Source organism: Rattus rattus, chromosome 8, assembly GCF_011064425.1.
Source record: "Rattus rattus isolate New Zealand chromosome 8, Rrattus_CSIRO_v1, whole genome shotgun sequence".
In the NCBI taxonomy this organism is placed as follows: Eukaryota; Metazoa; Chordata; class Mammalia; order Rodentia; family Muridae; genus Rattus; species Rattus rattus.
Genome location: NC_046161.1, coordinates 27789839 through 27816709, shown reverse-complemented (window position 1 = coordinate 27816709; position 26871 = coordinate 27789839). Strand labels below are relative to the sequence as shown.

At 42.9% G+C, this 26871-nt stretch overlaps 1 protein-coding gene across 6 annotated transcripts in view; it reads right to left on the bottom strand.

Annotated features, from left to right (window-relative positions):
- The window catches only part of Arhgap32 (Rho GTPase activating protein 32), a 252554-nt gene that overhangs the window by 145143 nt on the left and 80540 nt on the right, over positions 1–26871 (bottom strand). For 2 of the 6 annotated variants that reach the window (XM_032909357.1, XM_032909360.1), the window contains exon 1: positions 10734–10877. The exons of 1 other annotated variant lie outside the window; for it this stretch is intronic. In XM_032909357.1, the coding sequence (XP_032765248.1) occupies positions 10734–10849 (116 nt within the window). In that variant the 5' untranslated portion in view covers positions 10850–10877. Of the gene's footprint in view, positions 1–7498; positions 7522–10733; positions 10878–26871 lie in introns of those variants that run through there. 3 more of the 6 variants (XM_032909358.1, XM_032909361.1, XM_032909363.1) reach the window with 2 other exon arrangements.

Below are 26871 nucleotides of genomic sequence, written 5' to 3'. Positions count from 1 at the left end.
GAGCGGACAACCATGTGCATGTTTTGCCTGTGGAAGCTACAAAAGGCATCAGATCCCCTGGGATCAGATTATAGGCTGATGTGAGCCACCATATGAGTGCTGGGACTTGAACCTGGCCTCCTGGAAGAGCAGCCAGTATTCTTAACCACTGAATCATCTCCTTAGCCCTCAAGCAAAAGTTTTAAAAAACAAACTAGGTGTATCATAGCCAAACTACTAAATACAAAGTTTCCTACAAGAAACTCAAAGTCAGTACAAAGGACAAACTGACTTCAAAGAAGCAAAACTCACAATCGTAATGAAGGGAAGAACACCATAACCTAGAATCTTCTATCTTTCAAATGAATCCATTTTTAAAAAAGAAGGTAAAATAAGTCATTTTCATCAAAGTAAATAAATAAATAAATTTACCGAAAGGGAAACAAGAGCACAGATTTGAGGACAGTGGAAACAGTGGGAAACAGGAGATGGACAGAAGGATAGGTGTAGAATGCACAACTGTAATTGCAGAACTTGCAAGTCAGGGCCATCCTGGGCTACGAGGTAACTCTGAGGCCAGCCTGGACTACAAAGAGAGATATTCAGAAAGCCAGTATGCTTTATGAGGCGTGTGTGTGTGTGTGTGTGTGTGTGTGTGTGTGTGTGTGTGTGCATGTGCAAACATTATATCATATCATATTATATTTAATTAGTATAAAAAAGAACCTCTGGGCATGTCTATGAGGGAGTTTCTAAACCGGGTTAACTGAGTGGTGACCATCTTAAAAATGGGCAGTGTCATTCTATGGACTGAGGTGTCACCCTGCTAAAAAGGAGAAAGCGCGCTAAGCACCCGCACCCCTGACTGCAGATGCAATGTGACAGCCACCTTAAGCTCCTGCTTCATGACTTCTCTCTCCTGCCATGAACTCTGTACCCTTGAACTACAAGCCAACGTAAGGTTCATGCCTTTGTTACTTCTGCTGGAATGATCAGACCTGGATACTCATCCTTAGCTACAAAGCAACTTTGAGGTGGGACTAAACAAATCAGACTCAGAAAGTGGAGGGGGGCGGGTGTTAAGAATAAATCATATATACAAAGAGAAGCAAATGAGAAAGAAGTTAATTCTTCAATATCTGGAAACCTAGCGCAGATGACAGATGGAGGAGGCAGAGGGACTGAGAACGCACTGAACAACAAAAAGGGAGCTACCCAGAACTGGGACGCAAATGGGAAAGACTCTGCGAACATTGTAAACAATCCTATTTCAACGTAATTAGAGTCTAATTTAAATGAGGAATTCTATCCCCTGAAGCATACTATTCCCCAACACTTAGGAAAAAAAAAGACTAAAACAGAAAAACAGTCTTACAGCTGGGAAGACAGTTAAGTCGATGAGGAACCTGTGGGGACTCACTGGTGCACTCATTATTCCCAGCTCTGAAAGAATGAATAGTAACATTCTTGCATACAGGTATCCTTCCAGATTATAAGAATAAACACCTCTCAGCCCACTCAGTGAGCCAGCCAAGTCTTAAAGCTTATACAACAAACACTGACAAAGACATTACAAGAAAAAGAGGCAAGAGATACCGTGAACACAGCTACAAAATGAACTGTGAAAATGCATGTGCATGTGTGCGTGTGTGCATGCGTACATGTAAACTAGCTTAAAGTCTACAACGTATCCATAAAACTGACCACACTCAGAAAGACAGGGTCACATACGATTCTGACAACTAACATTTAGTGCCCACCATAAGTTTCAAAGGAAGACTATTTTAAAGAACACAGCTAACACAACCCTTAACGGTGAATTAGGAATGCTTTCCTGATAAGACTGGGAAAGACTTGTCTCTGGCAATGCTATATAAGGTCCTATGCAATTACTGTTGCCTTTTTTCAGATATACAGAAAGAAAAATAATATAAGATTAGAAAAAGAAGCGAGATTGTAATCATTTGACATGCACACAGATAATAAATATGAAAGGCTCTACAATGTATAATTATAAGATAATGTAGCCGGACTCTTGGTTATGTGGCCACGATGTAAAAATCTGGGATATTTATATGCAATACTGTGTTTACAATCATGTAAGCCCAAAATGTAACCAACACACATTTTTACTATGCTTCATAAAATAGGCTACTACAAAGTGAGAATCAGCATTGCCACTTGCCACAAATCAATAAATTCCACAAATGTTCAGCAACAAAAGCCATCACACATTATCCGTTACACGATTCCACTCAGATGAAGTTAAAGAAGCAACACAACTCATGCACAATGACCCACGTAAAGATAAATAAAGGAGGGATAGGAAAATCTGTGGAATGCTAGAAAAGTTATCTTGATTTGGGTGTGTGTGTGTGTGTGTGTGAGAGAGAGAGAGAGAGAGAGAGAGAGAGAGAGAGAGAGAGAGAGAGAGAGACAGAGAGAGACAGAGAGACAGAGACAGAGACAGAGAGACAGAAAGAACGGACTAAGCTGTAGACTTCTCTATATGTACGTTATATTGGAATGAAAGTATAAAATGAAGGCCGACTAGTAAATAGTAGCATTAATAGCTATAAAGTGTGTTTATGTAGTTTGTGTCTCATAATAATCAGCTTCTACATATTACACAGACTCTTGTTCTGTTAATATAATGAGCAAGTTTTGCTCTCCACATGCTTGAGTACAGCCCCACCTCTAACAGAACATCCCAGTGTTAAGCATTTTTAACTATGAACATAAAGAACCCAAAGCTATTTTTCACAAGTTTCTGCAATGTGTCCTCAGTCTTGAACCTGTGTATTCAAACAAAATAAGAAAGTCCCTGTACTGGCTAGTTTGTGTGTCAACTTGACACAAGCTGGAGTTATCACAGAGAAAGGAGCCTCAGTTGCGGAAAAGCCTCCATGAGACCCAGCTGTAAGGCATTTCTCAACTAGTGATCAAGGGAGGGCCCAGCCCATTGTGGGTGGTGCCGTCCCTGGGCTGGTCTTGGGTTCTATGAGAGCAAGCTGAACAAGGCAGGGGAAGCAAGCCAGTAAGAAACATCCCTCCACGGCCTCTGCATCAGCTCCTGCTTCCTGACCTGCTTGAGTTCCATTCCTGACTTCCTTTGGTGATGAACAGCAATGTGGACAGTGTAAGCTGAATAAACCCCTTCCTCCCCAACTTGCTTCTTGGTCATGATGTTTGTGCAGGAACAGAAACCCTGACTAAGACAGGTACACAGACCTGTGGCCATGAGAAGCCTGGTGCTCTTCCCACTCCTGTTCCTTTGTTCTTCCTCAACTCCATGTAGCTTATAACCACTCTCAGGAGGAACTGGCTTCCCCGTGGTTCCTGACCTGCATGAGTTCCAGTCTGGACTTCCTTTGGCGATGAACAGCATGGAAGTAAGCTGAATAAACCTTTCCTCCCCAACTTGCTTCTTGGTCATGGTATTTGCGCAGGAATAGGAACCCTGACTAAGACAGTCCCTTAAACAGAAAAACTGTCTGCTCAACTGCCTTGCTGCTTCTCCTGAGAAAAACTCTTTAAATTTTAAAACATACTCTATCTGTACCAGACTCCTGCTTCCGACTTCTGAAAATGCACATACGGCAGTTACGAGTTTCAAAAGAGGTCCAGGTAGATTCTCTTCTGGAGATAAATACTATATTACATTCCCAGCATCTCAGAGACTACTCTGACACAAATATATCTTCTTGGTCCTGTGAATAAATCCCAAGCAGTAGCAGCATTTTATCTTTCTCTTCTCTTTTCTCTCAATCATTTATCTCTGATCCTTCACCAAGTTTGGCCCTCAATCTACTACAGCTGAACCAGTAAGTTACTCTCCACTAGTGCCTATGGGAACCAGAGCCTGCCTTTGTCTCACCATTTTCTGGTGTTCTGAAGATAAGAGAGTACAAGGAATAGGACAACTGTCCTGTCAGAGACAATGGGTAACTTTGGATTTTCAGTCAGGTTTTGTCTATATGGACAAGGATACGCTTCTCTTTCACTTGTAAGAACAGCTCTGAGAGACAGCCTATAGTGAACCTGAGCTTCTCTGTTGCTTTCAATGTGGCTGGAGTAGTAAACGTTAGGCTGTGAGGTCTCTGATATCCTGAACACTTACATCTGAGAAAAGCTACAACTTGACATCCTGGAGTATAATATAGTAAGCATATTCCAGAAGATCCAGGTTCAGTTCCCAGGATCCCCATGGCAGATAACAATATTTTGTAATTCCAGTTCCAGGGAATCTGACCTCTCAGGAACTGAAAACATGGGGCTCACAGACATATTTCCAGGCAAAATACCTATACACATAAACTAAAAATAAATCAGTACTTCAAAATATACAGGAGCTCTGTCCTCGTTAGTTTATATAGATTAAATAATGCTTAGGTAAATCTGAGCTACCCAAAATTCCCAAGAAATTTAAAAACAAAACTTCTAGTACTAATGCAGATAACTGGATTGTTCAAAATGGCACGTAGACTTTTCTAAAGCTAGTGGATGTCAGCTTTTGAACACTTCCAACTGAAAATGCCGATATTTAATTTTAGTAGTCATTACAGTTTTAGCAGCAAAAATTCTGCATCCTCATCCCCCGTTACCGAATAGATCGTGTGCCCCAGTGGCTTGGGGCAGCCCTCTGTACCATGTCTAAATCTCTCTGTGACTGTGTGCGTGTCTATAGGCTCCTCACCCTATCTCAGTACACCAGTGCTTTACGGCTAAGCACCACAGGATTCAACTACTGAAGCGTTATTCCATAATGTTCAGTCACCCAAATCATCTACCGTTTTCTCTCCCCTAAATCACATCTTCAATCCCAGCACAGAGAGGCAGAGGTAGGTGGATTTCTTTGAGGTCGAGGCCAGCCTGGTCTACATAATGAATCCCAGGACAGCTAGGGCTATGCAGAGAAACCCTGTCTTGAAAAACCCAAATCATCCCATAGCTAAGTTACTCCGCCCAACTCTATTTACTTCAACATTGATTCGCCTATTTTTAAGCCCTTTATTATACTGAATGCACAAAATTAGAGTGAACTGACACCTTTATGGTATTATATACTTTTATTCTGAGCAAAGTGTATTCTTAATCATTTTCCTGGCTTCTTTTACGATCTTCAGTAAAGCTTCGTGTTACACTGTTGATTTTGTCGTCATTTTAAATAGGTCTTAAAGGTCTTCGTTAGGCTAATTTAGGGTATCCTTTTTAATTTATTTTTCCTTAAATTGTATCTTCTAACTTGCTGGTGTTTGGTAGTCTCATACGCTATGATTAGCTACCTTACAAACAGGAAAACTGGCCCATGTTGCCACATCAGTCATCTTAGATACAGCAGACCAGTTTTCCTAGAAGATCCACTTTCTAGCCATCCACATCCCTAGAAATCCACCATGGTGAGCACCAGGTGCTCAGGCACTTTTCCTACTAAAGGCCTACAGGGGCTGGGGCAGAAGGGGAGCCTTCCCACTGTGCCTTGTATGCTAAGCCTACATGTATTCCGAGAGACAGATGCCTTGTCCCAGCCTGTGAGAACTCATTAAGCGAAGGAAACGAATCCTTTGCTTAAAAAGTCACATGGCTGACATTATCAGATTGATCAATTTCATGTTTATCAAAAGTCCTGATTGGTAAATCAAAGTCTCCTCTAAGGCGGGAATGAGACTGAAAGAACAAAAAGCAAAAGTTTCCTACAGAGTTTTCCTTACCAAGTAGGGAAGAGGAGAAAAAAAAAGAGAGCCAACACAGAACACTTAGGTAAAAGAAATAAATTTACTTCAAATAATTATAACTAAATGAGAACACAGAAAAAAAAAAGGAATGGTTGGAAAGAAATCAAATGAGAAGCGGAACTTGCCTAGGAAGGTTCAACTTTATCTTACTTTATCTTGAAGCACAGTCTATGTAGCCAGGACTAGCCTGGACCTCACTATGTAGAACTGCCCTGAAACTCAGAGTTCGCCTTGATTCTGGGATAAAAGGCGTGTTCCACTTTAAAAACAAAAGGTTGGCTTTATTTGCACTCCTGAGTAAAAGTTTAAGTATGTGAGAGATAATTTAGTAATTGTAAAAGTGTACTAACCGAAAAAGTTGGAGTTGACAAGGAATGCAATAGTTAGGGAAAATCTTAGCTTTTTTCTAAAGGATGTGTGTGTGTGTGTGTGTGTGTGTGTGTGTGTGTGTGTGTGTGTGTGTGTGTGTGTGTGTGTCTGTGTGTCTGTGTGTGTGACCTCCTAGGCACATCTACTTGTAATAAACCTAGATCTGGGCTTATTAGACAAGCATTTTAACACTGACCCACATGCTAGCATAATTTTTTAACTTTAAATAAACAACGTAATAAATCAAGAACTTTTAAACTATTTACAGCTCTAAGGCCTTTTGAACATCAAAAACCTTATGCAGCCAAACATATGCCTTTCCTATGAAAAGCTCACCTTGGGCACCAACCCAAAGGGCTTAATTGTTGAAATACCAAGAAAGTCTTGCACTAGCATGTCCTGAGGTAAGAACAGAGTTTACTTCGCAAATCATAATGACTGAATGACTAAGTTCCAACACTGCATACGATTTTCTGAGATTAGGAATGCTTACTTCAGACTCTCATGGTTATTATTTTAACACTGATAAGAGAATTCTCAGGAAAGGTTGTAGGTTGTACTTAATAGTAGATGGATATTTTGAGGACCAAACTAAGCCCCAAAGCAGTAAGATAGCTCTTTCTTGTAAGATACACACATTTGGGCTTTTTATAGAAGACATTAAAAGTGAGAAGCCATATAAAGTTGTATAGTACGCAATGAACGTGAATGAATGTGGCGTTATAAATCCACTAATGGTTAACTTTAAGTATTTTCTCTCTGTCCCTCCAAGTTCATAAAAACCGACTGGTAAATCTCAAATCAAGAACTTCAGAAAACAAAAAGTCAAGAATAATAGAAACGGGGAGTTGTGAAGTATCTTCTAGCCCTTAAAGTAAATCATGTTAAAGAATGTAAAAGAAAAGTAAGTCCATTGAAGACCTGAATCAGCACTGTCCAGGTCTGCTGAATACAGCATCATTCCAAGCAAAGAAGAGATGGGAGAAAGCCACCAACAAACCAGGCAAGCACTTGAAAAACATGTTTCATACGCTTAAAACCAATAGAGAGCACCTTCCCCCTGCCCCCCATTAAGGTGTGTTCACCAGATTATTCTCTTCAGGTAGAGTGAGAAGGGTTTTGTTTTGGTTTTTTTTTTTTTTCCCTCTCTCTCTCATTTAAAAATCAAAGGTCTGGAATGCAGATACAAGTAAAGGTGCTTGAGAAACTCAGGCATCATCTGTAGGTTAAAGGTATATAAGGTTTAAGAGGTTAATTATATACTCTGACATTACTGAAACTGTTTCAAATTGTATGCCTACCTGCCAGGTTGTCTACCTGCCAGTAAAGTAAAATTAGAGAGAGATTAAACCTAGAAAAACAAAACAAAGAAAAACTTCTTGAGATAGGACAACATAGGTCTAGATAGCCCCTACCTCAGAGCCCTCTTGCCGTGGTCTCTCAAATGGTCGCATTATGACAGGCCTGTGCCTCCACACCCAGCTCAAAAGTCTGTTACAGAATTTCCAGTTCCAAAGTCCAACAATCTAGAGCCTATTTCTACGTCCTCTAGAACTCACATCTTGGAGACGGAGGCTCCAAACAGCAGGATCATGGCTCCACTTCAGTGTTAGTAAGGCATCTGAATGTCACTGATGCAGACAAACACCTCCAAGAAATTTTCAAAGGGTAGAGCTTCAAGAAAGTTACTGCCTAAGTAGAGAGTAGCGGAGAGCACCAGGTCTCTCACAAGTATTTTCTCCTATGGAAGTCTTTCAGTCATTACACTTGGGCTCCAATCTTTCATGATAGATAACGTGGGCTAATTAGATCTAAGTCAAATCCACAGCTAAAATTTAAAAATTTAAAAATATATCTTATAGACTTTTTATGCAGTTAACAGACATACTTTATGTAACACATTTAGCCAATATACTTCATATAACAACTCCTAAATAAAGTTTCTCTTTCCTGACAGGTCTAAACATTTACATTTTCTTCTTCTGGGTTGTAGTTCCCTTCCCATTTACAGAAGGGTTCTTTTAATAACCTAAAGATCATTCTTTATATAGAAATGTTTATAACTAAAGATTATCCTATTTTAAGGACTCTAAGGACCACTGCAGAGGGTGGCAAGGCAAATACAGCACACAATATTAAGTGCACACAAAGTACAGATGAGAAATCAGAGGGGCAGAGACCTGAGTCAGTAACCCTCTGATCGGACGCCATGGAGACTGAGCAGACCCCACAAGTGCTATATCAGAAAAAGCTTGCCTCCTCCCAACAGGTCCAAAAATAAAGGCTATTACAAAAGCTGACAAACATTTGCTCCTCTCTTGGGAGTACAATACCTTCCCTAACACAGATAGTGGCTGGATCCCCCAGGTACCCACATTTTAGTTAAGATTAGCTCGTCCATTCAGGACCCCTCAAGAGACATGATGCCATTCTTTTAAGAGTAAATTTAACATCTAACTTAGATGCTACACCTGACTTGGGGGGGGATCACAATCTTTTCCCCCTCATCTTTTTAGGAGACAGACAGAAAGAGACAAAGACAGACACACACAGATGGGGGTTGTAACCAAAACAGCAGTTTGGCTTTAGGTGAATTAGCACAAATTTTAAAGAAACAAATTAAAACTTGGTTATACATTTAATTTCAAAACTGATTTTGAAGAACACACTCATACAGCACAGACTCCATTACTCAGTTCTCCAAAGACAGAGCTGCATTTTTATCCAACCCTTCACCTTCCACACCCACATGCATTTTTGTGCCTGGCGTTTCAGCAGGAACACGCCGCGGATGTTGAGAAAGCCTGTGCCGCCTTGTTTCCTCATGCCTTCCTGATGAATAGGGTGAGAAGCACTATGTGAAGTGGGGCCTTACCCACATCTCTGTCTGCGATTTGTAAATAAAATCCCAAGGGCACATCCGCTTTGGAAGATTCAAGGTGACACTCAGATAGAATAAATAATTGTAAACGGGAACAAACTCTCTATGGTTTCATAGTTTGCTAAGACAATGCCTACAAATGGCTCGGTTTCTCAGAATGACGGTACCGTCAGTACTCCTCAAGATTAGATAGGGCTCTGCTGTACGTATCTGCTTTTAAATGTCAAGAGAAAAATCTTACGGAAGGCTCCCACTGCTTAAGAATGAATCTAAGATTACAGTATCTAACATGCTATAAAATATCAACAAAGTCAAGCACAAGTTGTTTCTTCCTTTGACAAATACCACAAAGTAACTAACACAATTGTAACTGGGTCAGTTTTAATGCAAACCGAACAAAACATAGACTGGTAAGGAAGACACAAAGGCCATGATAAAAACCAGTGAGTATGTTTAACATCAGCATACCTCAACAGAAATGAGGCTTATGCAAATCTGAAAAGGTAAATGAAATTATAGGAGGAAAAAAAAAGAAACAAAAAAGAACGATATGCTAATAAATGTCCATTTGAATAATCTCAACTTTTAAAATAACCTTCTCATTTGTTTTAACCCTTAAGTAACAAATTCAGAATGATCTACCAAGAGCTCCTAATACTCAATCACTCCGTTCCTTAACTGAGACTTTAAAATAAATTCTAAACAAAGAAATCCTCTAACCTGGGAGACACACACACAGGGGTTGGGGTGTATAACTACTTGTCTTGAATATTACACATTAAGACTGTATCTGATGAAATGATATGTCCACCTGCCTAAGGACTCCAGTAAAATTACCAAGATATATAACTGACTATGTGGGTAGTAGTGGGTATATGTAGTTCGAACTTCAAATTGCACTGAGATTTGGTTTGTTGTTCTGTTTTTTTGAGACAGGCCTTCTCTGTGTACTCCTGGCTGTCCTGAAACTCACTCTGTAGACCAGGCTGGCTTCAAACCTACAGAGATTTCCCCTACCTCTGCCTCCAGTGCTAGGACTAAAGTTGTGAGCCACCACCGTCCAGCATAAAGATTTTTTAAACTGCCTGCAACTGTGTTAAGTGCCTAGCCCTGAATGAAACAGAAAAGGCTTCCTACATTCTGTAACAATACAACAGAACTAAATACTGTCGTCAGTTTCCTCCTGCAAACAGATCTCTTTAAGAGAAGTCACAGAACTCTCAACTAGGAGGCATCCTCTTAAAAACTTCCAAGTATTAAATTGGTGCCCAATATTCCAAAGCCCAAAAGACTTGGGGATAGGAAAAGTGGGTAAAAAAATGAGATTCAAAGCCACAAAAATAACTGATTTAAATTTAATCAAATGCTTTATACATATGCAGAAATGCTATCCACACATACACATTTCAGAACACATTCCAAGGAAACGGTGAAATAACCTTTAGAAGCAAATTCAGATCAAATCTATCAAGATAAGAATCAGACACAGAAAAGGGTAGCAGTCCATTATAAGTCTCTACTTGAAATTCCTGAAATGCTAGTACAAAACCTGTCCAACGCCTTCTCTTCCTGGTGTTGGAACAAGCAATTGAAAATACATTTTACAAGCTCGGGGCAAGTCGTGGAATGAAGAATGCTACAGCCAATGAAAAGCCGTCCTCTTCTGCCCGGAGAGAAGTCTTACTGAGAAAAGGACTGAAACAGAGAGGACAGAAGAGGAGGAGAGAACAGATGGACAAAGGGCGGAGAAGACGAGAACTCCGTTTTACCTGAAACTCTCTTCCCTTTCCTCCTCTTCCCCATCGGTCAGCTGGGCTGTACCTTCAGAATCCAGCCAAAACACACTGTCATCCCCCACAGAGCTGTTCTCACTTTCTGTCTCCATCTCGTCTTGTGAGATCCTCAGGGCATGGGACACGCCGCGGCACGGTGTCCGGGTGGGTTAGCTCTACTGAAGCACACTCGGGAGCGTGGCTGCCATTCCAATGGCAGGTGAGGATGCTGGTTTCATTGCAGTTGGGACTACAGACAGGAAACCCCAGGCGCACACTCACTGCATATGACTGGGCACCTGTCACACCTTAGACCCTCCCACTGCCGCGGGCTCCATGACCTACATTATAAAACCAGGGCCCTCATCAGGGTGATCTTTCGCTAATTATCCACTTTTAATAACTATTTTTCTTATCTCAAGTTTCCAGGTAATGGGTATTTTCAAAAAGCAGGCTCCTGTTTGTATCTCGGCCTCTTAAAGGACAAGCAGCCAACTAGAAAGGGTGAGCACACACACCAGTGCCCAGTGCTCAGCACCATGCCAAGCAGTTACACACCTCACGGCTAGGGACGATCACGATTAGTGCAGAGGATATGCATTGTCTAGGGACCTGCCACACTTCCTGCCTTCTGATTTTACATATCTCTCCTTCCCCTCAGAGGTAACTGACGGGTATACCTGCTCAGGTTGCCAGAGTGAGACAGGGGGGAAAAGAAGGTGTCAAAAAAGGCATTGACAATTACTGTAGGAAATTAAAACATAAAAACATTTTTACACATTTACACACTTACCATGCTGATGGTAAAACAGCTTACTAGGAAGTAGGTCTAAATGACACCGTACACAACACAACAGCCTTCCCAGCCCCAGATGTGTCCTGCAGTCCTGGGTGCGAGTCTTCTTCCCAGCAGCAGAAAATATGGAACCCTGACTTTTACACCCAGGTCCACACTGAGTGAGTGAGTGAGTGAGTGAGTGACTGAGTGAGTGAGTGAGTGGTGAGTGACTGAGTGAGTGAGCGAGTGAGCGAGTGAGTGAGTGAGCGAGTGAGCCAGTGGTGAGGAAAGCCAAAGTGAGTGAGTGGGTGGTGGTGAGTGAGTGCCAGCCGAGCGAGTGAGTGAGGTGAGGAGTGAGCGAGGTGGTGGTGGTGAGGTGGAGGGCTGGAGGAGGGAGGAGGTGAGGGTGAGGAGTGGCCGAAAGGTGGAGGAGGAGGAGGTGAGGTGGTGGTGGCCGGCGAGTGGGGCCAGGAGTGGGAGGAGTGAGCGAGCGAGGAGTGGAGGCAGTGAGCGAGCGAGGAGGAGGAGTGAGCGAGGAGGAGGCAGAGCGAGAGTGAGTGGAGAGCGAGGAGTGAGTGAGTGAGAGTGCAGTGAGCGAGGGAGTGAGCGAAGCAGCGAGCGAGTGAGTGAGCGAGCGAGCGAGCGAGTGAGTGAGCGAGCGAGTGAGTGAGTGAGTGAGTGAGGAGTGAGTGAGTGAGTGAGTGAGCGAGCGAGCGAGCGAGTGAGTGAGCGAGTGAGCGAGTGAGTGAGCGAGCGAGCGAGTGAGTGAGTGAGTGAGTGAGCAAATAAACAACTAAATAAACATAAATAAGAAAAGCAAAGGCCCACAGCACATCAACCAAGCGCCACGCTCGAGTTTTCTCACTTGAAAGCATGGGAAACGAACTTCTGGTGACTTGGCTTACACAATACCTTTTCCTTCCCGCAACTTCTGGAGTGCGTGCTGATTTAATCCTGCGGCTTTGAAAACTGACAGAGGGTGAGACTCCTGCTAGAAACTGCAATTTGCTGGCAAATCTGAAAACAGGTTTAGAAAACCAATTGTTTCTAACAGTAGGGATCTGGAAATCTTCCCTGACGTTTTACATAAAAACAACTTGCAAAACATGCAAGTTTCTGCCTGGGACAAACCCTAGTAAACTTCAATCTCTGTAACCATGCTAACAAACACTTCTTATCATCTAAGGAAGATCCCGAGGATGTGAGTTAAATTTCTTCCTCAATTCTGTACATTAAAATAAATGCCCAAGAAACCAAGGATTTAAATCTAGGAATTAATCCCAGAACACCAGGGAAAGCCCCTTGCAGCCACCTTACAGTAGAAAAGTCCTCGGTGTAATTGGATCAGAGTTCGAACAATTTTTATAAAGCCATAAAAATCACGTAACACAGGTAAGCCTTATTATATAAAAATACTTATATCCACCTTGAGATGGTTCAGTAGATAAAATGCCTTCTACAGAAATATAAAGACCTAAGATTGGATTCCCCAGAACCCACATACGAAACCGTCTGTGGGGCTGAAGACATGACTAACAATTGACGGTACTGACTACGCTAACGGAGGACCCAGTTTCAATTCCCAGACCCACACGGAAGCACAGAGCTGTCTGATGCCCCCTCTGACCTCCTTAGGCACCAAGTTACTCACATGGCAACACACATGCGAGCAAAACACCCATATTCATAAAAATTTTTTTCCTTAAAAAACTTTAAAATGAATATGGCTACACGTGTCTGTAGTAACGCCAGCTCTGTGAGCAGAAATAGGTAAGTCCTGGCTTCTCTGTGGAGCCCAAACTTCAAACTCCAGGTTCAATGAAGGGGTCTGTCTCAAAAAATAAGGTAGGACAGTAACAGAGCCAGACATCAAACACTGGCCTCCACACATGAACACGGTAATGACCACATCTGTACACACATGTGCTGGGGCAGGGGGGCAAGCAGAGGGAGAGAGAGAAGAAAATGTGTTTATGTTCTATAACAATAATAACAAAACATAAACTCAGCCAAAATGTTAAATGAGAAGGTAAGAAAAGTGTATCAGAGCTGGTTAATTCTTATATATAAATCAGATTCAACAGTGCAGAAGATAAATTGGTGAAAAGGGCACTAACCAGAGAAACCTACAGGACAACCTCATTCCATAAGAAGAGGTACTTAACTAACGGAAATGGGACGAGGACTCGTAAGCAAGGTTTTTAAATATTTTTAATAAGATTCAGTGGTACACACCTTTAATCCCGGCACTCAGAAGGCAGACGCGGACAGACCAGTATGTGTTCCAAGCTGTCCACAGCTCCACAGTGAAACTCTGTGGGGGAACAAGGCATAGACCAACAAAAATCCCTACACCAGGCATGAGAACACCCTTAGAGGTGGATTAGAGGAATTTGAAAGATTCCCAAAATACGACAAGGCTATTGATGCTGCCCTTGGTTGCCTCCTAGAAGTAGAACGTAGTTCTCTACGGCTGAAGACGCCACATATTTTAGACCCAGGACCTGGAAGATTACAACTGGACCTGAAAACCTTCTCCCTGAGGACTAGCTTTAATACCGGAAGATACCGTGCGAGCGTTCAAAGAAGAAAATCACCCGTTAACCCCTGTGAGCTACGACGTCTATGAACCTCAACAATGACCAGCATGGTACCCTGTTCCTAACAGTGCCATAGTGCAAACATACCTTAGCAGTCACAGTTCTCTAACTGGACGTAAGGCCTCCTCGACAATCAGAAATCATGCCTGGTACTGAAAACCTAACTACCTCCTGGGGCTAGTGAAATCATGCATCTTTGAGGGGAACCTACAACCACACCTTTACTAAACCAGCCTAACTCCTAACTACATTCTCCATATTTATCCTTATCCTCTCAGGTAAGTGTAGGTCTCATTCCCTCAATTAAAAAAAAAAAAAAATGTCCCTACAATGGAGATCAATATAGAAAACCACAGCCAATCAAAACATAGAACAAGGGACCACATGATACCCAAACCAACGGATCCGTCTACAACACAACTCCCCTAAGTCAGGTTCAGAGTTCGTAATGCAGGAGGAGGCCAAAGGCGGTAGGAGACAGAGGAACAGGAAGTTGCCGTGAGATCCTGTCTCCTAAAATGTCAGAGAGGCTAGACCCATGAGGTTCCTTCCATGACTGCCTGTACGAGACCTAATCAAGGATGACACTGCCACGTCCTAACGTGGAAGGGAGCTGTCTCATGGGGACTCTGAGCCTGAACAAAGAACTACAGGCACCTAAGTGGTGTGTGTGTGTGTGTGTGTGTGTGTGTGTGTGTGTGTGTGTGTGTACAATTAAAGAAAAAGGTCATGAACTTCAGAGAGCAAGACGGTACAAAGGAAGGACTGGAAGGAAGAAAAGAAGGGAAAATTGCGTAATTGTATTCTAATTTCAAAAAAAGTGGAAAGCTCTTAACAAACTGAAAGATGATAAGGGAAAATCAATATGCATGCAGGTCAGAGTTCAAACTGATACAAATCTCTATGCAGGGAGACTTGGCAAAATCCATCAGTAGGAACCTCTTTGGCCCAGCAGTCTCGCAGGTAGATATAGAGATAAGCAGAGACACCACTGTAATATGCTTCCTTCATAAGAGCAAAGGGGACATCCAAACCAGCACCTGACTGTTGACCGCACTGAAAAGCCACCGGGAGCAATACGCAGTTGAGAGGACAAAGCAGCCGCTTCATGATCGCGATGGGAGCAGGCGAGCAGAAATACGATGAAGGCAGAGGGGGGAAAAGAGGCAAAGGGTAGGACGCACACACAGGTCCACACTCAGAGAAAGGCGTCTGTGCAGATGCTCAGACCTCCCACTGGGGGCATCACTGACACAACAGCCTTGCCTCCAGGAAAGTACGCTACACTTTATCTTACAGGTTACATTGTCCCTGCAAAGAAACAATGCAAATTCCCATAGTCTGTAGTGTACGTCCCTGAAGAGACGGCTGCGTTTCTACACTTATTTCATGCAGGATCTAGTTCTCTCTTATTTCTAAACAATTCCCAATCATAATGAATTTTCCTTCTAATCCTTCTTTTGCTTGTTGGCATCACAGCTGATTTTCCTCCCTCCTGCACGTCCTTTCAACATGAGGAAGTAAACTGTGGACAGGCTTTACACATAAGACAATGGCAGCTAGCTTACATAAAGCCACTCTGGAAACTGCCTATTAGGTCTTTCTACAGTTTAAGAATCTCAATGCCAGACAAGCCTGCCTCAGAGACACTCTTTATCCCATAGGCTTCAGGTACACCTCCACGGACAGCTTTGACCTAATATCAGAGGTTTTTGGTTTTCTGTTTTTTCCCAATTTCAAACTGCACTGGTTGAACTCAGCTGTTCTGGCTGAAACTCCTCTCCTGGCTGACTGATTCAACCTGTTTTCTCTCTTGACCTCTGCCTTTTTTGCTCTGCTTGGCCTCAGACTAACCCTGGCACTCTGTGCTAACCACTGGAGTCCTCCTCATTCTCTGCCTCATTCTGTCTTCACCTGTGCTAACTGGGCCACTCTTCAACCTGTGTCGCAATAAAACTGCTTCCCTCCTTCCTTCTTCTCTCAGTCTGCTCCTCTCTTTCTTAGGCCTCTCTCTTCTCTTGAGAGTTGGGCATATTCTATTCTGTCAAATCTTTCTGATTCATCACTCTGACTGCCATTCAATTAGACATCGATTTCAAACATGGGAGCTTCCTTCTACAAACGAACTTTACCTAGCACACAAAGGACTGAGCCTCACCACAACTAGAAACCATTTTTTTTTTTCAGAAACAGCACAAGGTGAGTTTACAGTGTGACGAAATATCTGCAAAAATGAGAATAGTGCATGGGTTAAGTAATACCACTGAATGAAATAATTATAACACAAGGCATAGTTACACAAGGATCCTTCTGTTTCCAATAACTGAAAGTTTTCTTACAGTGTACAGAGTGGAATATAAAATGTATAAACATCTATCTTCTCCTATGGGCTCAGCATGAATTCTAATGTGACATTATTTATGTCTTTAATTCTCTTTGGTATAGGGGAGGTTACTGACTCAGAGTCTGACTGTGTGGCTCTGGCAGGCCTGAAACTCAGAGATTCTCCTGCCTCTGTTTCTAAGTGTTGGGATTAAAGACAGGAATCATCACACCCACCTCTGAATCTTTGTAGGTGTTCCTTGTTCTAAGATAATTAACTCTGAACAACAATTATTGTTTCCTCCTTTCCTTATTGGAGGTCATTCATACTTCGTGGGTTCACAGACACTGATATGTGCTTCAATTCAAGGTCTATGTTCAGGACAAACAGTGTTAAGAACACCAGAGCAAATTCATTTAACAATATAAAAACTGAAGAATTAAAATGGCCCTCTCTAAACACTTTAAACAGAACAGATCTAGCTGACTAGAAAACATACAATTTTATGCTGAAACATACTCTGTACCATTAAATACAACAATGTAACTTCAATCATCCAAGTTAGTTAATTCCTTCTCTTTAAAATGCCACCTTAAGACACGAACTTCCCTTTTGCAGAAATGCATAAATATATACTTTTAAAAATACGTTCAATTTCAAAATCTATATACACAATCAGGGGAATTAATCTAAATACAACTGAACTCAATGTTTAACCGTGAGACATACAAATAGTGTGATTTAGTTGAGTTAAACTGAGTTTCAGTTTGGTAATCTCAACACAGAAAAAGTAATCATGTGAGTGAGTGTAAAAGCACTGTGTGTAATAAAACCATCGCAGGGCATAGAATAGACAAGAACCTCAGTAAATGACAGCCATCATCACCTCAACCACAAAATCTTTCATTCCTAAGATTGACATTAAACTTAGAAGACATTTCAATCTGTAAATCTCTGACAAAAAAAAAAAAAAAACCTTGTCCCTGAACATCTGTCATCATTTAATAACTGTGAAATATTGTGGACGGATCCTGATACATCCCCTTGCTGGTGGCACGACTTGGGAGGATGTAGAACTTTGGGAGGTGGAACCTGCTTGTCAGAAGAAGTCAGTCATCAGGGACCTTTAAAAGCTGTGTCTGTCCTCAGGATTCTGCCTTTGATTTCTAGTCTGCCATGAAATGCATAGCATCTGCCACACATTCCTGCCACCACGAAGTGTGCGGCTCTGCCATGCCCTCCCCTCTGTGATGGGCTAAAACCATGAGCTACAGTAAAGTTTCCTCCCCTAAAGTGCATCTATGAGTTATTTTGTCTCAGAGATACAAAAGCAAGGGACAGGTGCAGATGGCAATGGAACGATTACTACAGGAAGCTCATTTCCTGCCATCATCACATTCATAGCAAGGGTTACAAAGAAAATACAGTGTTCTCCCTTAGTCCCAGGGGATACATCCCAAGACACCCAGTGGATCCTGGAAACTGCAGGGGGCCCCCCCCCCCCAGCCATTCAGAGAGAGCTTGGACGTGTATAAAATTTCGAAGGCAGAAATGGATATGTTTGTTACTCTTTTATACTGCTTTGATACTTTTACATTTTAGGGGCAATACCACTGCTCTTGCTATATATCCTGCTCTCAAGTCATCATCAGGTAAAATGTTACCGAACATGAGCACTGTGCTGCTGCCAGTCAAGCTAATGTTAGTTCCTTTAGATCAGGAGTCAAAATTCTCCCTGAATTAGCTTCACACTTTATTTTTTCATGCTAATCGGCAATCTGATGCTAGGATTTGATATTAGCCTTCATAACAATCACTGTACTCTTCAGTCATGAGTGTGTCCTCAGATACCATTCAGTCTAAATCATTTGACTTTTTGTTATGGAAATGACCAGGGTATCGAAAAGTATGAAATAATGAAAAACAAATACCTACCTATTGCTCAGCCTTAATAACTAACTATGGGCCAGCAAGATGATCCTATGGATGAGAGTATTAGCTGTGCAAACCTGGCAACCTGAGTTCTATCCCCAGACCCACGTAAAGGCAACAGAAGAGAACCGGTTCTACAAAGTTTTCTCTGATCTCCACATGTACACCATGGCAGGTGCACTGCATCATCAGACACACATACACGATGAGGATGATGATGAAGAAGAGGAGGAGGAGAAGAAGGCCCACCACTACCACCATCTCCTCCTCCTCTTCCTCCTCCTCTCCTCTTCCTCCTCCTCCTGCTCCTCCTCCTCCTTCCCACCAAGGGACAGCAAGATGGCTCAGTGGATAAAGGTGCTTGCTGCCAAGGCTAACACACTGAGTTCAATCCTGAGGACTCACATAGTAGAAAACTGAATCCTCTTCTCTTCTCTTCTCTTCTTCTCTTCTCTTCTTCTCTTCTCCTCTCCTCTCCTCTCCTCTCCTCCTCTCTCTCTCTCTCTCTCTCTCTCTCTCTCTCTCTCTCTCTCTGCCTGCCTGCCTGCCTGCCTGCCTGCCTCTCTCTCTGCCTGCCCACTTCTCTCTGTGTATGTTGTGTCTCTGTCCGTGTCTCTGTCTGTGTCTGTCTGTCTGTCTGTCTGTCTCTCTCCCTCTCTCTCTCTCTCTCTCTCTCTCTCTCTCTCTCTCTCTCTCTCTCTCTCACACACACACACATACACACACACAGTATATGCAATAAAAAGTTTTAGATACCAAGTTGTATGTAAGGAAATCCTAGATATCACTTAATCCTCATATAAGTCAAAATGTCTTTAAAAAAACCTTATGTATGTGTGTGTACATATGTGTAAAGGTGAGATTAACCTTGGAGGTCATTCTTCGGGTACTTTTGGAGGTGAGTTCTTGCTGGCCTGGAGCTTGCTCAGTAGGCTAGCCTGAAATGCCAGTGAGCTCTAGGGATCTGCCCTGCCTATTTCTGCCTCACTAGAACTGGGATTAGGAGCTCATACAACCATACTAGGCTTATTTTTAAAGTGGGTACTAAAACTTGAACTTAGGTAGTAATGCTTGAACTCTAAAACCTTATAAATAATACTGCTGTTTTAGAAAAGTGATAATCCCTTCCCTGAAACACCAGTCAGTAAATAGCTTTATTATTTAATGTTTAAACAATCATTGACATTTCCCCATTTTCTATCACCCACCTGTTTAAGTCAGATACAGCCCTCCCACAGTATGATAGGTAGCAGTCTCTTAAGTCTCTTATCACTGAAGATTCCCTGCCTCCTCCATTTCTCCATTTACTTTTGTTCAAACTTTTTAGGGAGACAGAGAGTGATGAGAACTGAACATCCCAGCTTCATGCGTTGTCCAAAGTTATAAATTCTTAAAAGCTACAAAGGTTAATTTAGCTTAGTATTTTCTGGCTATCTACCAGTCTTCTAAAATAAAATATTAAATGAATAAGAACCACATGTGTGCATAATACACATACACACACATACACACACACACGCACACACACAAACACACACATACACACACGTACACACACACACACACACACACACAACACACACACATACACACACACACACACACACACACAACACATACACACACATACACACACTCACACACACATACACACACTCACACACACACACACACACACACACACACACACACACACACACACACACACACACACACACACACACACACACACACACACACACACACACACACACACACACACACACACACACACACACACACACACACACACACACACACACACACACACACACACACACACACACACACACACACACACACACAAACACAAACACACACACATACACACACAAACACACACACAGAAACACAAACACACACACACAAACAAACACACACACAGAAACACACACACACAGAAACACAAACACACATACACACATACACACAAACTCACACACACATACACACACATATACACACACAAACACACACATATACACACAAACACACACAGAAACACAAACACACACACATACACACACAAACACACACACAGAAACACAAACACACACATACACACACACACACACTCTTTTCATATGTATACATACATAGCGTGACCAAGGGTCCATTGATAACCTGTTCTCACAATGCTTTACCAGGTATATATGGGCAGTTCTTCAAGACCTGTGACATTAAAAAGTTTCAAGTGCCATGTGACTTGTAACCTAAATGGGTTCTTTTATCTTCACAGCCGTCTGTTCTCCCACACGGTCAGCTAAAGACAATGACAATCCTTGCGCAAACATGAGCAATCCATGCTTGGTACCATTGTCTGTTTAGTTCCCATTGCTTAAGAACAACACAGAATCAATGCAAGCCCTCACAGCAGAGGACAGAAACTTAAGAGTCTTTCTAAGGCTAGAAAAACAGTTAACACACTAGGATGAACTGACTTTCTACATGAAAATAGTTGAAAATCAGGAAACACCCATTCTATCGTGCTAAATTTAGAGATTACATGACTACTGGGAATCAAGAGACCAAAGGCAGTTTACCTCAGCACACAGCCTGAATTATCTGAAAATACATGGACTCCTGGTGTCAGAATTTAAGGCAATGAACAGAAATACCCATGACCTCCAAGTCCATCCTGGGCAGGCCCATCCAGCCCAGTCTTGCCAAGGAGGATTATATTTTTCCCTGTTCCACTCTCCACCAAGGAAACTGATACTGTAATATATTACCCTCCATCGGCAGGTCTAAGTCCAGAGAAGTTAATATAGCAATAGATTCTGCAAGTGATCACAAACTAACTCGGACTTCTTCAAAGAACAAACGGAAAAGAGGACTCCCCAGTGTTCTGGCTTCCTTGCTCACACAGCCTGCTGTGACTACTATCTATTCTGTTGCTTCCAAATTTAAATCCTCGGTATTTATTAGTTTAAAATCATACAGGAGCTTGCTATTTTCAAACCATATTTTCACATTTCGAACCATATGACAGTTGACAAAAAGAAATGAAGCCAAGAGAAGGATGGCAAATTTGCATCTAAAACATGGAATTTAGAAAACCAAAGTTTCAAGAGGACAGGGATTATTCAAAACTGAACCCACTGTTGCACTTAATAGCAGAGGATGCGATCATAAAACAGGTGTAACGAATCTCAAGAAACGATACAGGACAAGAACGAGCAGTCACAGCACAGTGACCTAAGCTGGACAAATTGTAACTGTTCCCTGAAAACCCCACGGTATTGGACGAGAACTGTTCAGTCTCAACAGTGTGAATCAGGCGTGAGCGCTCTCCTTAGTAACTGAGTCAAAGCTACTCCAAGACGGCTTGTCACTAACAACTTAAGAGCAAGTTGTTTTGAGCGTATCAAGTCTATTGAGCATTCAAACCTTCAGGTGGAAATTATTTTAATTTGAACTTAATTTTGTTGAAATCACTAGCATTAAGGTAGTTAAGAGTCTGGGGAAGAGCTGCTGGATGGTGACGTAAGAGCACGCGTGTGCACACACATGCACAGAGAGGTGGGGGGAGGGAGGGAGAGAGGGTGAGAGCAGGCAAATGGAGATGAAATAAACTACATATGCTTAGAGAATGGTTAATATCTGTCTAGTTACCTAGGAGAAACTTCTTTATATGTGTGCATAAGGACTCAGTTCTTAGGTCTGAAGTGGTTCAGGAGCTACAAACAAAAAAATATCCTCTAGTCAAAACCAGAGGTTTGGGGGAGTGATGAGAACCCTCAGCCATGAGAGGACTGGACCCAATCCCTAACACTCAAGGGCAGTCAGTACACAGCTCTCTGTAACTCCAGCTGTAGAAGATAACGCCCTCTTCCGTCCTCGGAGGGCACAAGCCACACATGTTAGATATTATATATTCAAGCAAGACATTCATACGCATAAAAGTGAGTTTAAAATAAATACGTACAATCAAGGGGTGGTTTTTTTTTTCAAAACTGAAACACTGGTTTTATTATCCCCAAAAACCACGAAATGAAGCTCTGAAAAGGGGTGATTCCAGCCCTCTGGAGGCTGGGACGAGAGGGTCAGAGTCTGACGGCAGCCTGGGATGTGCAGTAAGACTGGGGGAGGGGAACTAGTCTCTTAAAAAGGGGCAGAGAGGAGGAGATAGCAAAGTTGGTAAAACGCCTGCTGTGTGCGCAAGTCTGAGTATCTGAGTTCAGACGCTTGGAAACCATGTACAAGACAAGACACAATGGTGTGCATCTGTAACCCCGCACTGAGGCGGCAGAGACAGAAGAACCCCTGAGCCTCACTAGCTGATGGTCTGGCCAAACCTATGACACTATATTCAAGAAACACCCCTGTCTCGGCAACTAAGGTAAAGATGACTGAGGAACGTCAACCTCTGCCCTCCACATCATGTCACATGCACAATTTCACGGAAACGCACGCACGCAGGCATGCACGCACGCACGCGCATGCACACACACACACACACACACACACACACACGAGTATCCCACGTACATACACAAAAACAATGTAAGTGATAGCAAATGTAAATTAAGGTTTTTTTCATCCCTAAGGACGTTTAAAATCATAAAACTGGTGACCACATTCAGTATAAAACTCTATTTTATCAAACACGGTAATTTCAGAAAACAATACCACATAGAACACTGCAAAAATCACACTTGAAACAAACATAAACCATCAGCCAGAATGTCTGGGAATATCAGTAAAGATATCAATTTTCCTCTACAAAGCATTCTTGAGATGAAATCTATGTGTCACTGAACTTAAGCATGAGGCCATGTGGGAGTGACCCTCGTGCCTCACTGACGTCTGGTAGGCCCCATCTGAGGGCACGGCGGCACACCTGTGGTGCCAGTTACCAGAGAGGAGGAGGCTGGAGGCTCACGGGAACCCAGAAGTTCAAGGGAGATAATATGCCAAATCTGATCACAAGAAGAAAGAAAGGAAGGCAGGCACTTGCCCAATGGACTACCTCACACAGCTGCCTGTAACAGTAAAGAACCAGTGAGTAAGTTTTTCCTTCTGAACAGAACAAAAGATCGGAGAAACCCAAAGGCCTTTAAGGACAATCAGCACCTACTTGGATTGCAGATTCAGACACTTGCTTAAAGATGAGCATCAAGTCTCAGGTCAACTAAAACAAACTCAAGTCCATGCGTCTTTCTTTTCTACCTTCCAATTCTGCGGTCAGTTTTCATATTTCATTTTCATTCTTACTCTCCAAAGGTCTAGTGATGTAATAAAGGAAAAGATACCACCCCCGTACCACACATCTCAGAAAACTCCTGGTCGCCCGGGGTCATATACTCCACAGGAGGAGTCATTCACCTCTTGGGTCACCTGGGAAGAGACGCTTAAGATGTCTCTTCCACTGAGGAGATGTCAGGTTATTTTCTCATTCCAAACTATCCTGCCATGCTTTCAGGAGCACTGCTCTAATTACCCTATGGTGTCTTCGAACGTGCAGGCAGAGGGGGCAGAAAGAGGTTCATCTATCCAAGGACAGGCAGGGAGACCAAGCATCTACTCCTGCGTCGGTACCTGCTAAGCCATTCCCCAAATTAGCACACTAGAATGGGTGTTTCCTAATTTTCAACTGCAAAAAGCACTTTCAGAATTTCAGTCTAATATTTGTATTTCAGTAATGTATGATTTATTTAATTCACTTGGGCTTAGGTACACTTCTTTCTAAGGGAATACTTTTTCCTTTTACTGAAAATAGCTTTTTTCCCCCCTCAGATAGCATATCCTGATAATGGATTCCGCACCCTCTGCTCCTTCCCACTTCCCTCTCATCCAGATCCATCCCTTTTCTGTCTCTGCAAAAACTATTTTCTAAGTGACAAGAATAAAATGAAAATGAAAACACTGGAATAGAACAAAATGGACAGAAAGAAAAGAGCGCAAGAAAAGGCACAAGAAACAGACACACTCAGGAATTCCAAAAAACATTAAACTGGACCAGTCATTGGTTGGCCACTCCCACAGTTTCTGTGCTATCTATTAATACTCCAGCTTTAGAGCCATGCCATGAGAGGGAGCCCACCCCTGACAATCCATGGAGTGCCAGGATCCAGAGGCTGGACAGCTCAGAGACCATGGATGGAAATTATTCCTTGTCTGGTATATGCTTAGACTGGTATCTAACTCAAGAGGCTTCTCCCAGCAACTAATGGGAACTGAGGCAGAGACCCACAGCCAAACCCTAGGCAGAGCTCAGGGAATCCTGGGAAACTGAGAAATAGGAGCAAGAGGGGTCAAGGACACCTCAAGTAAACCCACAAAAACCAACCGACCTGGGCTCATGGGGGCTCTCAGAGACTGCACAACTAACCGGCAAGCCTGCATGGAACTGACCTAAGCCCCCTGCACATACGTTACAGCTGTGTGGCTAGGTGTTCTTGAGAGACTCCTAACAGTGGGAGCAAGAGCTGTCTCCAACTCTTTGGCCTGCTGCTGGGGCCCTTTCCTCCTACGAGGTTGCCTCTTCTAGTCTCGATCCAAGGGGAAGTGCCTGGTCTTACTACAACTTGGTATGCCATGGTTGGTCGGTATCCATGGGAGGCCTGTGCTTTTCTGAAGAGACATGGAGGGGAAGTGTGGGGAGGGGGTACAATACAGGGAAGGGGAGGGAGAAGGACTAGGAAGAAAGGAGAGACGGAAAACTATAGTCAATATGGAAAGAAAGGAAAAAAGGAAATTTAAATAAATAAATAAATAATAAATAACTAGAAGCCATAATATACACAAAGGATCTGTAGGATAAAAAGAAAGTATTTTATTTACTTTTTTTTTTTCAAAATAAAAAAAAAGATAAATTTTTTTAAAAGCCCAGACATGGACAGTATAAGATAAGGAATGCCCAGCCAGACAATGGTGGCTCACGCCTTTAGTCCCAGCACCTGAGAAGCAGGGACAGACATATCTCTGAGTTTGAGGTCAGCCTGGTCTATACAGTGAGCTTCAGGGCAGCCAAGGCTACAAAGACAAATTCTGTTTCAAAAACCCAAACAACCAAAAACCTTAAAAAAAAAAAAAAAACCTAGACTAAAATGAGGAATTTCCAATGATGCCACTGAGTTCATTTGTGTCGTCCTTCTCCTGGAGAACATGCAGCCTACCCTTAAGGAGTAATGTGTCCCCCCAGTTAGACTCCCTTGGAGAAAAGCAAATTTGCCACTGCAAGTGGATATCTGGATTAGTGTACGTGTCTGCTTCTTTTGGCTCAAGGAACTCCGTCTGGTACAGACCCATGCAAGCCCTATATATGCTGCCACAGTCTCTCTGAGTTCATACGTGCATTATCCTATTGATTTAGAGGGCGTGTGTGTGTGTGTGTGTGTGTGTGTGTGTGTGTGTGTGTGTGTGTGTCTGTATGTCTTCTGTGTTGTGTTCTCCTCTGTGTGTGTGTCTCTGTCTCCCCTGTGTGTGTGTGTCTTCTCTCTGTGTTGTGTGTCTCGTGTGTGTGTGTGTCTTCTCTCTGTGTTTGTGTCTCCCGTGTGTGTGTGTGTGTGTGTGTGTGTGTCTTCTGTGTTGTGTGTCTCCCGTGTGTGTGTGTGTGTGTGTGTGTGTGTCTTCTGTGTTGTGTGTCTCCCGTGTGTGTGTGTGTGTGTGTGTGTGTGTCTGGCTCTTACACTCAGGCTCTTACACTCATTCCACCTCCTCTCCCACGGGGCTCTCTGAGTCTGGAGGGAGGGAGGGTTTGGTGGAGACACCCCGTCTAGGGCTGAGCGTTCCAAGGTCTCTCGCTCTCTGCAATGTCTGGCTGTGGGTCTCTGCGTGTGTCCCCGTGTGCTGCAGGAGGGAGCTTCTCTGATGATGGCTGAGCAAAAGACCGATCCATGAGTACAGCAGAAGTCATTAGGAGTCATTTTATTGCTCCTTTTTTTTTTTTAACTTTTATAACACTATCATTTGGTTTTCCCTGAGTCCTTGGGCTATCTAGTGTCAGGTTCCGAGTCACCCAAGCGGTGTGTAGGTTGGGCTCCATCTCATCAAGTGGGCCTTAAGTCAAACCACACATTGGCTGGTTACTCCCACAAGCTTTGTGCACGGCCCAGTGTATCCTGCAGGCAGGACACCATTGCGGATCAAAGGCTGGGTGTTTATGTCTGTCCCTCCTTTGGTAGGGACGTATACCACCCTCACCATGTCCTACAGCTCCTGCCGAGGGTGCGGGTGCATCCTGCCCTGCTGTCCGCTCACTTGCTAGTCCCTTTCATCTGGCTGTGTGTGCACGTGCTGTCAGGAACAGGCAGCGTCAGCACACTACTGTATGCCAGCATTTGCCTTTAACAAATGGAAGACAAGGTGTAGGTTAGAGGTGGTAAATGCTACCTCTGTGCCACTTAAGACACACCCTGTGGTGTATTTCTGAATTAACTGAAGAGGCAATGACTTTCCCATTTTCAGTGACGCCTGAGTTTCACCGAGCATAGCAACCGCGTGCTGAAAGCCTTAGTT